General features: G+C 29.2%; 1 protein-coding gene across 1 annotated transcript; it reads left to right on the top strand.

Moving 5' to 3' along the window:
- Positions 1-1,277: 1,277 nt before the first annotated feature.
- Positions 1,278-2,908, top strand: LOC125826832 (probable receptor-like protein kinase At1g49730). Its single transcript, XM_049506175.1, has 2 exons — positions 1,278-1,710; positions 2,295-2,908. Exons 1-2 carry the CDS (start codon positions 1,278-1,280, stop codon positions 2,906-2,908), a joined length of 1,047 nt encoding a protein of 348 aa, XP_049362132.1.
- Positions 2,909-14,834: the final 11,926 nt, after the last annotated feature.

Genomic DNA, 14,834 nt, shown 5'->3' with positions numbered 1-14,834 from the left:
TGTAATGAAAAACAGTCTAGCTTGAGAAATTATTACTATCATTCAGCTAAAAGTAAAGAGTGGTTTTGTAATTAATGAGAAAATCCATTTAGGAAAAGGAATACTTTGCAATAATATAAAAAAGGAAATTAGTGGTAATTAGCTGCTACCAAAAATATACATATTTTGCATGTTACCCATGACTAACACATGTCAGTGGTCACATGACACCTTTTGATCTTATATACTAATTGATAAGAATTTAATTAGATTCGTATTTTCACTCTTATTTTTTTCTTTTATCGAATTATTTTGTAATATTTTTACTTGAGCTGAAGATCTATCAAAAACTTTTAATTTCCAAAATAGGAGTAAGAATGTATACACTATTCACAACATACCCCACTAATGAGATTATATTGAATATGTTGTTATCGTTATTGTCGTCTATAATATATGTGACCTGAAAAATAAAGCAAGTACTATGTTATAACAGGTTGAAATATTGTAATTGTACATAAATATTTTAGGCTTATAAATATATGGAAAGCCCTCTTGAATTTGTCAAAAAAGAACTACGTCTAATTTTAATTTAATAACTAGATACATGATAAAGCATACTTATATGAAACTGTTTCGTTACAAAATTTTTGTGTATTCTCGACTCTCAAGTACCCAGTATGTAAATAAGTTAACCATTATATAAACAAAAACACTTAATTGCATGATTGACCCTTTTGATGACTGGTCTTTAATTGTTGTCCTTCAAATAGATGGATCTTTTATTTTTGCCTCTAGAAATCAAACTCGGGTCTATCTGAGCATAAATTCTTTAAGAACGCAAGGAATAACTTGTGAAATATTATGATGAAAAAATATAAACTTATGCCCAAAAAAGACCAAAGTGTAAAACAAGTAATTTGGGATAGAAACATAGTAGATTGAAATGTTACATTTTTTTGGATCTTCTAGTCACTATAAAACAGGGGGGAAATCATATATTCAATACAACTTCTAAAAAATAATGTTACTTTGTTGTTTTCATTTCAAATCTTTGTGTTTGAGAGGTCAATATAGACCCTTGTGCAAATGTTTATTCACAATCACAAGCATAAAACAATACAATAAGTTGCTTTCACCCCTTTTATCATTGTCAATGCAACATATTGCCAAATTCATGAATCTTTGTTATCATCCAAGCATAACAATGCAAAAACAAAAGAAAGAACCAAATGTACATGTCTATATGATTGATTAAATTCAAGTACTATAGTTCTTGATCGAACGTGAATCCCAACATGGGATTCCTTGGATTCTCCAAATCCAATCCAAGAAGTTATTGGATTGCTAGTGCAATAACTCTTGTTATCATTCTCTTAATCATCTTAAAGAAATTGATAGTTTATCTAGATTGTAAAGGCAATAAGCAACTTTCAAAAACCAAACCTGATGAAGAAAATCAAGTTAGTGTTGATTCAAATGGTACTATTATAAGAACTTATGCACTAGAAGAATTGAAAATGGCAACCAAAGACTTCAAGATTCGGATTGGTGTTGGAGCAACTTCATATGTTTATCTTGCTGAGTTTGGAGATGGAAGATTAGGCGCGGTGAAGCGTGTTATGGAGGAAAGAGGTGGAGAAACAAAGATGTTCTTGGATGAAGTCTCTGTCTTGCTTAGGATATCACATCCTAACTTGGTTGGTTTAATGGGATTTTGCTTGGATAAAGGTAATCAACTTCAATTTCCTAGATGTTGTTGAAGTGTGACTGTCTCGTCTAAAAGTGAAATCCGTTAGAGAAAACACACTTTTATGTACTTCACATGTGGTCCTAGTTCTTTTTTTACGGACTAACTACATGTAAATTTGTTTTGACAATGGGTGGAGGTGAAACTCAAGCACAGGACCTTTGTCTGCTCTCTTACTGATACAACCACATGACCTGTTTAAGACCTATTTACTTTTTTTGGCTACTCTACGATTCTAACTTTCCACATGACCTGTTTAAGACCACAAATTTAAAAAAAGGACATTTTTGATACACTTTACATATAGATTATCACACTATTATGTTGTAGTTAATGTTCTTTTTTTCTTTTCAGATGTCTTGCCATGCTTTCTTTTGTATTTTGCCATGATTTATTCACTTCTGTTATTTCTCTATCGAAAACAACCTCTCTACCTCTCAAGGTAGGGGCAAGGTTTGCGTATATTTTACCCTCCCCAGTGGGATTACATTGGATACATTGTTGTAATATATGCATAATGCTTCATAACTGATTCAAATTCAGCTTCATTTATCAATTAAAGCAGGAGAACAGTTACTACTTTTGGAGTATGTTCCTAACAAAAGCCTCTTTGAGAGGATGCACACATACCATGGCCAATCCTCTGGTACATTATCATGGTCTAATCGTCTAAACATCGCGTTAGATGTTGCTCGTGCTCTTAACTATCTCCATTCAGTAGCCGATCCTCCTGTCATACACAGAGACGTTAAGTCATCAAACGTTCTGTTAAACAACGATGATCATGCCAAGCTTGCAGATTTCGGGCTATGCAAATTAGGCAATGATGTTATAAGCGCGACTACACCTACTAAAGTAAAAGGTTCACTCGGTTATGTTGACACATATTACCTTAACACAGGACTAGTGTCACCAAAAAGTGATGTTTATAGCTTCGGAGTGTTACTTCTCGAGCTCATTACAGGGCTCAAGTCAGTACAAGGCTCGATGACGCTTGCTGAATGGACTGAGGAATGTAGGAAAAATAATGAGAATGTTGAGGTGTTAAGTGGTATGTTGGATCCAAAACTCAATGGTAATGTAGATATACAACAGTTAAGAGTTTTGGTTGATGTGGCTAATTCATCTTTACTTGAAAATTGTGAAGCAAGACCAAAACATGACACAAATTGTCTATAAAATTTCAAGTTGCATGGAGCCTCAATGTGTACATGAATTACCTGTATAGAACTAAGAAGTGTTTGTAATTAGTACTACAATTTAGATTATTATTTTTTTACCATCGGGTGGTGGTGTCTGATCTCCGCATTGGAGCATGACTATTCTGGATTCGTGTTGTGTAGCATAAATGTAAAACCATCTATCTGCTCTAGTCAATCCTTGTATAGTCATTTTTTGTATAGGAACTCACTATACAAGTGTTTTATTCTGCTTTTCTTGTGAAGCAATTTGGATAATTAATCCAAAAAAACTTAATAGTAAAGTGGTACATAATCTTCATAAACATTATATATTTCAATTTTCAATGCATTTGTGTTGGTTTACTTATAATCTTTGAAGTATATTAGTAGGAAAATAAGTACAGTAGTATTCAATTTTCATTATTACTGGTAATGTTTGCATTATGATAGACTGTCTACGTCACACCCTTTGAGGTGCAGATCTTTTCAACACGGGATGCTTTATACAATGAATTGCCCTTTACTACAGTGCTAAAAATGGGTTATAAATTTTGACATGTCCTGCCCTGCCCCGTTTAATTGTCTACCCATTTAAACAAACATTTGATATTTTATTATTATTTGGCTATTATAAGTAAAAAGATGTTAAATCGTAAGCTTAAGCACACTTCTGATGATAAAAATATGTATTCATATAATATTACTTCTCATAAATAGTGTGTAAAAATATCAAAAGATTTGGTCAATATTTCTGGTTAATTATTATATTGCCCAAAAAAGAAGATAACTGTTATATAGGTGTAATTTTATTTTTTTAAATGTTATTGCTATAATGAGAGAGTATTCTTTTGCCCTTGTGAAATTTTTATTCAAAATCTATTTACAAATTCCTAAAATCTAAAGAAAGAATTAATTCCCTTTTCTATCCTCATATTCAAAATCACTAAAATCCTCCTATAAAATTATGGATCTGACTTTCATTTTTCTTCTCAATCAATTGAAGGTGCATTCTTCAACCTGATTAATTATAAGTGCACCAAAATGACATTTCCTTTAATAATTGTTTTTTTTGTCCTTATACATACCGCAAATTCATTTACTTTTAATCCCAAATACACTCTTCATATCATCAGTAACCTCCCTACAAATTCTTCCATATTGAAAATTCATTGTCGATCTGGAGATGATGATCTTGGAATTCGTACCCTTAAATCTGGTGATCAATTTGATTTCTCCTTCCATGCTCAAGGAAATACTCTTTTTTCTTGTAGTTTCAGCTGGGGTTTAAAAATTAATAGTTTTGATGTATTTAGCAAAGGAAATAAATATTGTAGTATAGTCTATTTCAAGAATGAGCATTGCTATTATTTAATGGGGGATGATGGTTTTTATTTTGCTAAGGGTAATTCTATGCCTCAGCTTTCTGATTTCAAGTTTATAGCTCCATGGTATGATTAAAAAGCAATCCATTTGATTTTCTCCTATAAATTATTACTCCTTTCGTCCGTTTTAATTTATTTGTCTAATTTTCTTTTTAATTTGTTAACAGAAAAATGTCTTTTTTCCCGTTTTAACAAATCTTCTAACTTTTCATATATTCTGTTTATGATCACGAAATTAAAAAATGCCTTAGTACATTAGAGATATCATTAGTTTAAAATCACAAGATCACATGTTTTTACGAAAAAGGGCTTATGTTGACTACATATTCCAAAGAAGTGAGAGTATAATATTCATGTTTAAAGAGCGTTGAATTCTAAAGAATATGCTATGAGAAAATTTTGGAAATAGCAAAGATAATAGACATAATAAGACTTTATATCTATAGTTTTGATAATTATACTTCATAGTTATAGCTTTGTTTGCTATGGAAGTTGCGGTTTGTATATTTCACTTGCCCGTTTGTATATTTCGCTTGTAAATATACAAACAGGGTAATAATATTCAAAGGGAGGTTGCGCTTTGTATGTTTCGTCTGTCCATTTGTATATTTCGCTTGTGAATATACAAACAGAGTAAGTATGTACAATTTCTGTATTTATACATTTAAGAATTTTTCAGAGCTTTATTTTTTATATTTCGCTTGCCAATATACAAACAGAGTTATTTATTATGATTTTTTCACAAATCGTATACAAATAGCTAGGGTAAGCATATATAAAGACTGAATTTATACAATTAGGAACTGAATTATACAAATTCTGAATTTCTACAATCAGGGACTGAATTATACAAATTCTAAATTTATACAATTAAGAAACTAAATAGCAAGAACTGAGAAAATTGTAGCCGCGAATTTATAATTTTTTTAAACTTTAGCTATAGTACATAATATAGAACAAAGATTTACAATTCTGTATGATTTCCCATATATTTATTGAGAAAATATCTTTTAAAACTAAGAGGGTGTTTAGATTGGCTTAAAAGTTGGTCAAACCTATTTTTAAGTCAGTTTTTGACTTGTGGAAGTGTTTGACAAATATAAAAAATAACTTAAAATAAGTTTTAAAAAAAAGACTTAATATAAGTAAGAAAATGTTTAAAATGACTTAAAATAAGTTAAAAATCAAAAGTAGATCTCCCCTACTTTATGTTTTTTTGACTTAAAAATCATTTAAGTTTGACTTTTTATTTTTAAATTAAAAGTTACTTTTTTAAAGCAAATCCAAACGGGCTCTAAATCATTAATACACCTCAAGCTACAAGAATTTCAAATATATTTCATAAGATTTTCAAATTAGTTAGTAAGAAATGGCATTAATGAGATCACTAGTCAACATTTTAAAATAAATATCTATTTTTTCATTAAAAGCAGAATATTATTAATCTTTTTTTTTCTAATTGCATTTACTTAACGCTAGCTCTAAGTTCACAAAGTCAAAGTTTGGACAACTAATATTATCATCAATAATTAATTAGTCTTTATTTATATGAGATTCTAGAATTTGCAATGTCATTTATGTGGGAGCTATTTAATTTATTTATTTTTCATTTATAAAGAACTTGTATTTTAAAAATATATATTTTGACCAATCAAATATAAAAAAAAAATCATACCAAACACACTCTTAAATATGGGTATTATGAAATATGCCTTATAGATTTGTATTCAAAATTTATTAACAAGTTCCTAAAAAAAATAATCAGTTACATATTTATTACATTAGATTAGATCACATTAATATTCATATACATATTCCAATAAAAAAGCACTCCTCCTATAAAGTGAGGGCATCCCTTCCTCTATTTTTTAGTGGAATTCCTCAAAATGACTCTCAACAACATCAAAATCATACTCTTTGTTTTACTTATCATCCAAATAGAAATGATAAATTCATTTACTTTCAATCCTAGATACATTCTTCGTTTTCTCGATAACCTCCCTGCAGATTCTCCACCACTGCAAATTCATTGTAAATTTGGAGATGATGATCTTGGAGTTCAAACGCTTAAAACTAGTGATGTATACCATTTTTCATTCCATGCTACAGCAGAAACTCTCTTTTTTTGCGGTTTTCAATGGGGTTCAAAAAGTAGTACTTTTGATGTATTTAGCAATAAAAGTGAATATTGTAATATAGTTGATTTCGAGGATGAATATTGCAATTATGTAATGGACCCTGATGGATTTTATTTTTCTACTGGGCCTGATCCCAAGTCTTCTGATTTTAAGTTTATAGGTCCATGGCATTGAATCTATTGATATATATATATATATATATATACTAGTAAAGAAAGTCCGGGCGCTGCCCGGGCCCAACATTAATAAAGTTATATTGTTACTCTCTCCGTCCCATATTAGATGAGAATCTTACTAAAAAAAAAAAAAAATCATATTATTTGAGCACTTATTAAATTAGGATAGAATTAATTAATTCTTTTCGATTTTACCCTACAATTAATATGACCATTCCTATATTGTATGTGTATTTTTTGTAACTCATTTCAATGTGCATTGATATAAACAAAGGGTAAAATGGTGAAGTCTTCCAATGTATTAATGATTTCTTAATCACCGTGTAAAGTTGGAAGTGCCCATCTAATATGGGACGGAGAGAGTATAGTTTATGTATTGTTATAAATTTAGTAAAGATTGTTATAATATATTTTGCTCATAAGTGAGCTAATATAAAAACTTATTTGTTATTTGTCTATTTAATTTCAATTTCAAATAGCAAATAAATGTACCGATAAAATTGAGGGTAGAAATGAAACATATTTTTCTAAATTTAAGTAAAAATAAACAGAGTAGAAGTAACATTAGGGTTATCGATAGGACGATTCATTCGGTTATTTTTAAAAAAATTATATCATTCAATTTTTCGGCTATTTTATAATGTATAACCAAAATTAAAATTTTAAAATCATCCCAATCCTAATTTATGTGACACAAGCAGTACAAAAATTAGTCTTTTTTTTGTTGTCTTGTAGATATTTTAAGTTATTATTTATTGTAAATTATAGTACTTTTTATTAAAGCTTTTAATAACATATGTTACTTTTTATGTTTGAGAGTTAAACCAATTTTTTTTATATGTCTTTTAATTTTATATGTGTTTTGTCCTTTTCCATTTTCAAAAACTAATACTCTGTCCATTTCATTTTATATGTCATTTCTTTTTATAAATATATTGGTTATTCCCTCTTCTTATGTCATATATTATGAAATTTGAGAAGTTATTGAAATTTTTATATGATTCTAAAAATATTTTAAATTGTTAGCTATTGTGATTTGTAGTACCTTTTTTTTACAGAATTTTGAAAATAATATTTATTACTCTCTTTGTTCTAATTTATGTGGCACATGCAAAATTTCAAATATTAACCATTTTTTATATGTCTCTTTACTATATTAAGTTGTTAATTATTGTATTTTATAGTACATTTTGAACTTAATTTTTAAAGAATATATGTTATTTTCCCATGTCCCAATTTATGTGGCATTAATTGATAGATTTGTTGGAGTCGAGAGAATTTTTTTGTTAATTATTGTAATTTATAGTTTCTTTTTCGTCAATTTGAAACAATATATGTTCTTAATTGATAGATTTTTTGGAGCCGACAATTGTTTTTGTTAATTATTGTAATTTATAGTTTATTTTTCGTCAATTTCAAACAATATATGTTTATCATATAATCCATTTTATGTGGTAGCAATAGAATTTAGAGAGTCAATTAAATTTTTTATATAACTTTTAAATATTTAAGCTATTAATTATTGTAATGTATAGTATTACTTAGATTATTTTTGAATATAAATGTTACCTTTTTTATCCTAATTTATATGGCATTGATAGAATTGAAAGTGTCAAATAATTGTTAATTATTGTAATATGATATGTAGTACTTTTTATGTAGTTTTTACTATTTTTAAGCATACTAAGTATAGTATTACTTATATTATTTTTAAATATATTTAAATCTACTACTTATATATTATTATTTTTAGTAGATAAGTGTGAATGTGAGGGTATTTTTAAATACCCAAAATACCCTCACTTTCACACTTATCTAGTACTTATATTATACATTATATATATTATATAGTAATATTTTTTTAGTAGATAAGTGTGAATGTGAGGGTATTTTTATACCCAAAATACCCTCACATTCACACTTATGTTCAACCCTCTCCTTTTTTTTGGTGCCACGTGTCGAAAGAGGAGTGAATTTATTCACTCTTCTTATATAGTAAAATAATATATATATATATATATATATATATATATTGGTTTATCTCTTTCAATCTTATTATTATTAAAATATCATAAGAGTTTAGTCTCTATGTTATTTGATTATACTTTTTTGGTCAAAAATGTCTACTAGATATAACTTTAACTTAGATTACATTCTTAAAATATTTATTATTTATTTGACTGATTAATCTAGGCAGACCCATATGTGTATGTGAGGATGCACGTGCACCCGTTAACTTAAAAAAAATGTATATCTATCTTGAAAAATTGACATAAACCAAATATAATTAACAGCGCTCTATAACCTCTTTTTTTAGCTTAATATTGGTGTACTCGGAGTTTTCAAATCCTGAATTCACCTAGGTTGATTAACACAAACATCCCCTTTGTATATCACCTTTTAAACTCTATTCTTATTTCTAATAAGTTTGGCAAATATAGTTCTTGAAACTGAATAAAGACTGGATTGTCATCTCACGACTACAAAATGTATGATTTTAAAAAATTCGTTAAATTTTCAATTTGGTGAAAATGATCCTTAAATTGTGACCCAAAAAACAGCCAGAAATTGATAAAATAAAAGAGAGCTAACGGCAATTTTACAAAGTTACACCCAATTTTTTCGTTGTTGCTCATTTAAAAGTTTTGTAAAAATTCAGTTATATAAATAAGTTGTATAGTATCTAATTAGATCGGTATAAGTTTAGAGAACTTTTGCCTCTCTCGGCATAAGTTTAAAGAACTTTGTGTAACGACTTGATCCCGTCGTTAGGGAAAAGCCAATGGGGAAAGAATTTGGACCAGAAAACTATTTTGTAGTAACTTGGAAATTCCTAGCCTAGTCCAGATTTGGACGAAATCTGAGTTATGTGAGTTCTAGGGAAATCTGGTAATGAATGAGAGATCTAACTTTGATTTTGATCGCATGGATAGATAGCTAAGACTTTAAGGAACCCGTACGACTTTACGGAATCAAATTCCGACAAGCAGAACTCCCGAAACTGATCTTAGCGTGAGCATGTAGTTTGTGAACGTCAATGGTTGAAGGTGTGTTGTGAAATGGGAGTTTGGAACTCAAAATCTGACTCTCTACCGTGCAAGCCGCTAGGGCGGGGCAGCTATGGTGGGATGGGGTCCGTCGTAGCGGGCCAATCGCGAATTAAGTCGGGGAAAAACTCCAATTTCGTTATTTTTCTGCAAACTTCGTTCTTAAGAGTTAGGAGACGACCCCATGCTAATTCTTGACATTTTTTCATGACTTTTTATGCTAAAGGTAAGGATTTTACTTCCCGAATCCATTTTTCGATTCGTAGAACATAAATTTATGGGTATTTATCGTTGGAGGAGGGTTTTTGGCCTGAAGTTGATGGTGGGAAAAAGCCCTAGCTGCACCTTAGGATCATGGGTTATTGGGTTTGTTATAATCCGGGTAAATTAGACCTTAATTATTTATCCTTGCGTTAAATTATTCGTTTGTAGACCAAGAACAAGCGGAAAGAATGCAAAAAGGAAGAATCAAGTGTCTTAGGAGGATTCAAGCTTGGTTTCGAGGTAGGCGATGGTTTGATTTCCTGTTTGTTTAATGTGTGTCGATTGATTGCCATATTGTATTTATGTGTGTCTGCGAATCCGATAAAACGTGGAAACGAATCTAATGAATTGGTTGTGAACAATGCATGCCATGAACTTGTGTACTTGACTATATGATTTAAGTATTGTACGTTGTGGATGTGATTGTGATTGTGGTTGTGCTGATTGGATCGGGTGTCACGTTCCGACATACTAATTGGGATCGGGTGTCACGTACCGGCACATGCATTGGATCGGATGTCACGTTCTGACACACTAACAGTTTGGGTATGGGTTCAATGAGAGGACCATTATATTGATTAAATCTATTGCTATTGAGAATATGGAATTGTACATTGCTCCTGAAATAATAACTGAATTATGTTCCATATGTGTATGCTTATTATATTGTGATTGTCTTCGTATATTGTGCTTATGGGAGTAGCCGCATGATCCTACCAGTACACTGTGGCTGTGTACTGATATTACATTTGCTCTTTCTTTATTGAGTATAAGGCATCTTTAGGCGGCTACATACATACCTCATTTAGGAGATCACTAATCGAGACCGAATTCAAGGGTGAGCCAGTTCTTTCAGGCTGCCATGAGTTCTCATTCTGTTTAGTCCAATTCTGTTCGGACTTAGACTAGTACTTTAGATATTCGTTTGTTTAGTATCGGGGTTGTACCCTTTGTTCTTAGACTTGTCGCTAATTAAGTTTTGGTACATTGACTTTCAGGTTCTAGGCGTTGTTTTTTGCAATTGTTTGGTTATTGTTTCGTCAAATTTTTGGAGTTTATGGGAACTCTATTTTATTTCTGCATTTAAACCTGCTTCCGTATCTTTAAATGTTTATTTTGGGGTTAGTTGGTTAGTAGTAATGGACGTTCTCCCACCGGAGGATTAGTGTGGGTGTCAATCACGATGGTCTGAGTCGTGACACTTTTACCTATCTTGGCATAATTTAAGTCTCTCACGACGTAACTTGTGGGTTCTAAAACTGAACATTTGTCTCGCACATCATAAGCTTTATAGGAACAAAGTTATACTTTTTATGATATAATTTATAGGTTCTACATTAAACCTTTTAGTTGATCGATATAGGTTTATGAGGGAATTAAGCGGCATAATTACTTGTCTTATACTCCCTCCGTCCACAATTATTTGGCAGGTATACTAAAAATAGATGTCCAAGATTAATTGTCAATTTAAACAATCAAGAAATAATTAGTCACTTTTTTCCAATTCTGCCCTTAATGATAGTGTAGTTCAATTGAAAAGTTATGTGGACTTTTGGTATTCTTAGTATAGTAGGGTTATATTAGTCAAATTACACCTTGTATTAAATTTTCCTTGAGGGGTGTGCATGACATTACCCTGACAAACAATTGTGGACGGAGGGAATATTATGATACAAAAATATAAATTAATTATGTCAAGCAAAAAAATAATTATTACGATGTCAAAGTTTTTTTTTTACTTAAAGAATTAACTAAGTTTTTCTAAAGACCATCATATTTGAGAACAAAACTTAAAAGACCATTCCAAAATAGTCATTTGTGTAAATGTTCTTTGAGTTTCTAAGCCCATTGATATTTATTACATAAATGGGCTGTCGGATGACCCAAATTTGGTGGGATAAACTACCTTATTAGACATACATCCATTACTATGCTTACTATGTATTCGAGATACATGTTTTTGGATATAACACATGCAATTTATACTTGATACATCAAATTAATACTAGATACATATAAAAGATACATGAAACTAATATTAGATATATATATATATATATATATATATATATAAATAGATACATAAAATTTGTACTAGATACGTTATAACAAATACATGAAATTAATGCTAGATACTTCTATGATACATATGAATGTACTTGTATGACAATCATGTATCTAAGTGTTTAGTTTGTTGGATACATCATATATTGATAATAGATACATCAAATTAATGAATTTATTATTATAAGAGTAATAATTTGAAATTAATCAAATTACATTACCAAGATATACATGTTTTTATCCTATATTAATAATATTAATGAATTTACTATTTCAAAGAATAATAAAATGAAATTAATTATCTATATATTTTGAAAATCCTCAATTACTCCTCTAATTAAGGAAATCAGTTACAACCAATTAATTTAAATAAATAAATTTTGTATCTCAATTTTAAAATTCGGCAGATACATGTATCTTATGGATTCAGACTCATGTATCATTAACATGAAATATGGTAGAGGAAGTAATATTTGAAACTATTGGGAATCTTAATAATTAAGACCTAAACTAGTGGATTTATGTGGTTTGCCCAATTTGGTGCTTTTGAGTCCGAAAGCCCATTGATAGGTATGGTCCATAATCACTACCAATGTGTATATCAAATAAAAATAAAAATATGATAACTATTTCATATATACAATTTTAATTAGCAAGACTTAATTTGATATGAAATTGCAAAAGTTTATAAAATTGTGGCAAAGTTAACTGAGAGCGCCACTCCCGAATGGAGAAAATTCTATTGGGAGCGCCACCCTCGAATGGATCCTACAGAGTGCAATTCGAATTTAATCGAAGTTCCAATATATGCTCCGAACATCCGGTGTAAAATTAAAAATAAAAATAAAAAATACGAATTTATGACTTTGTAGATCTCCCCTTTATAGTTTTCTTAGTGAAAATTAATTCATACAAGCTATCACTTATGTTCACCATTGCTTAACCTCGATCGTCGTCTTCGATATAGTTATTACCATCACTGGTCATCATCTCATAATCATCACCACACAGCTGCTAGCTTTTAGAGTGTGTTTCACACACAAAAAAAAGTTATATATATAACAACAAACAAATTAAGATTTTCTTTAAAATAAATTTTTATTGATTAATTGTTATTTATTTCAATTTTATACCTATGAGCTTACACAAAGATAAATTATACATTTTCAAATGTTGTGAAAATAAAGAATCTTAATTATATATTTGTGCTCACATTTAGAATTAACGACCGGAAAGAATTTGTTTGTCACGGATTTCTGAATAATTCCTTCTTATTTCTTAGAGAAAATAATGAATAAAATTTTAAAAGAAAAAACAGATTTAATATATACAACATTTTATTCTAGCTAATTGAACGTAAAACCCCTATATATATATTTTTTATTTTTTTATTATTTTTTTATTTTATTTTATTTTTTAAGGTAATAAGTCTCCTCATTATATATCAAACGTCTCTTTAAAACATCAAATGGCAGTGAATTAATTAATCGAAGTCAACTGCTACGTCATGCTAATTAGACCTACAAATTAATTAATTAATTATATCCTCAACCCTAATCATACAGAAAATTTAAAAGAAGAAAGATCGAGTTGAAGGTCAATTATGAGCTAATTAAAGGTAGAATTTTTCAACATTTTTAAATGACTTGGTAACACATATTTAGTTAGTAAGCGATGAAATTAGTGATATCACGAGTCAATTATTTTTTAATCTTCCTCCATAATAGCATTTCACAATAACAGTCAAGTTTCTTTTGGAACAAAATTTTCGTGTTATGTTATAGTATTTATTTTATATAATAACATTTCATTATAAAAGTCAAAAAATAGTCTAATGTATAAATGACATCATTATAAAAAAAATTGACCACATATGTATATTTTATCACATATTTTGACCAGTCATATATAGAAAAGAATGAAAAATCATACCAAAAACACTTTTAAAATATGAGTGTTATGAAATATTATATATAAATATATTATTTTGGCCTTAAAGATTTGTATTCAAACTCTATTAACAAAATTCCTAAAAGAAAACAATTAATTAATTTCCTTTTCTAACCTTATTCATATACATATTCCAATATAAAAGCACTCCTATAAAGTGAGGGCATCCCCCTTTAAGAAAAAACCAATTGATGAAGTCGAATTCCTCAATATGATGACTCTCAACAACACCAAAATCATATTTGTTTTCTTTTTTATCCTAATACAAATGACAAATTCATTTACTTTAAACCCCAGATACATTCTTCGTTTTCTCGATAACCTTCCTGCAGATTCTCCACCATCCCAAATTCATTGTCAATCTGGAGATGATGATCTTGAAATTCAAACGCTTAACACTAGTGAAGTATATCATTTCTCATTCCATGCTTCAACAAATACTCTTTTTTATTGCGATTTTCGTTGGGGTTTAAAAAATAGTACTTTTGATGTATTTAGCAATAAAAGTGATCTTTGTAATTTAGTTGAGTTCAAGAATGAATATTGCAATTATGTAATGAACACTGATGGATTTTATTTTGCTACTGGCTCTAATCCTCAATCTTCTGATTTTAAGTATATAGGTCCATGGTATTGAACCTATTGGAAAAATTATTAAATAAATGTATTGGTTTTTCTCTTTCAATCTTATTTATATCCAGTTCACTCTTTGTGTTATTTGATTATAGTTTTTGGTTAAAAATATTTACAAAATATTTAGATTACATCCTTAAAATATTTATTATTTATTTGACTGATTAACACAAACATCCCCTTTTGATGTCACATTTTAAACTCTATTTTTATTTCTAATAAGTTTGACAAACATTAGTGGTGGAAAAATCAAATCAAATTCAATCCGTC

Source organism: Solanum verrucosum, unplaced genomic scaffold, assembly GCF_900185275.1.
Source record: "Solanum verrucosum unplaced genomic scaffold, falcon-dt-bn FXZP01000060.1, whole genome shotgun sequence".
Taxonomy (NCBI): domain Eukaryota; kingdom Viridiplantae; phylum Streptophyta; class Magnoliopsida; order Solanales; family Solanaceae; genus Solanum; species Solanum verrucosum.
The sequence above is the reverse complement of the archived record's forward strand: the minus strand, read 5'-3'. Positions and strand labels throughout refer to the sequence as shown.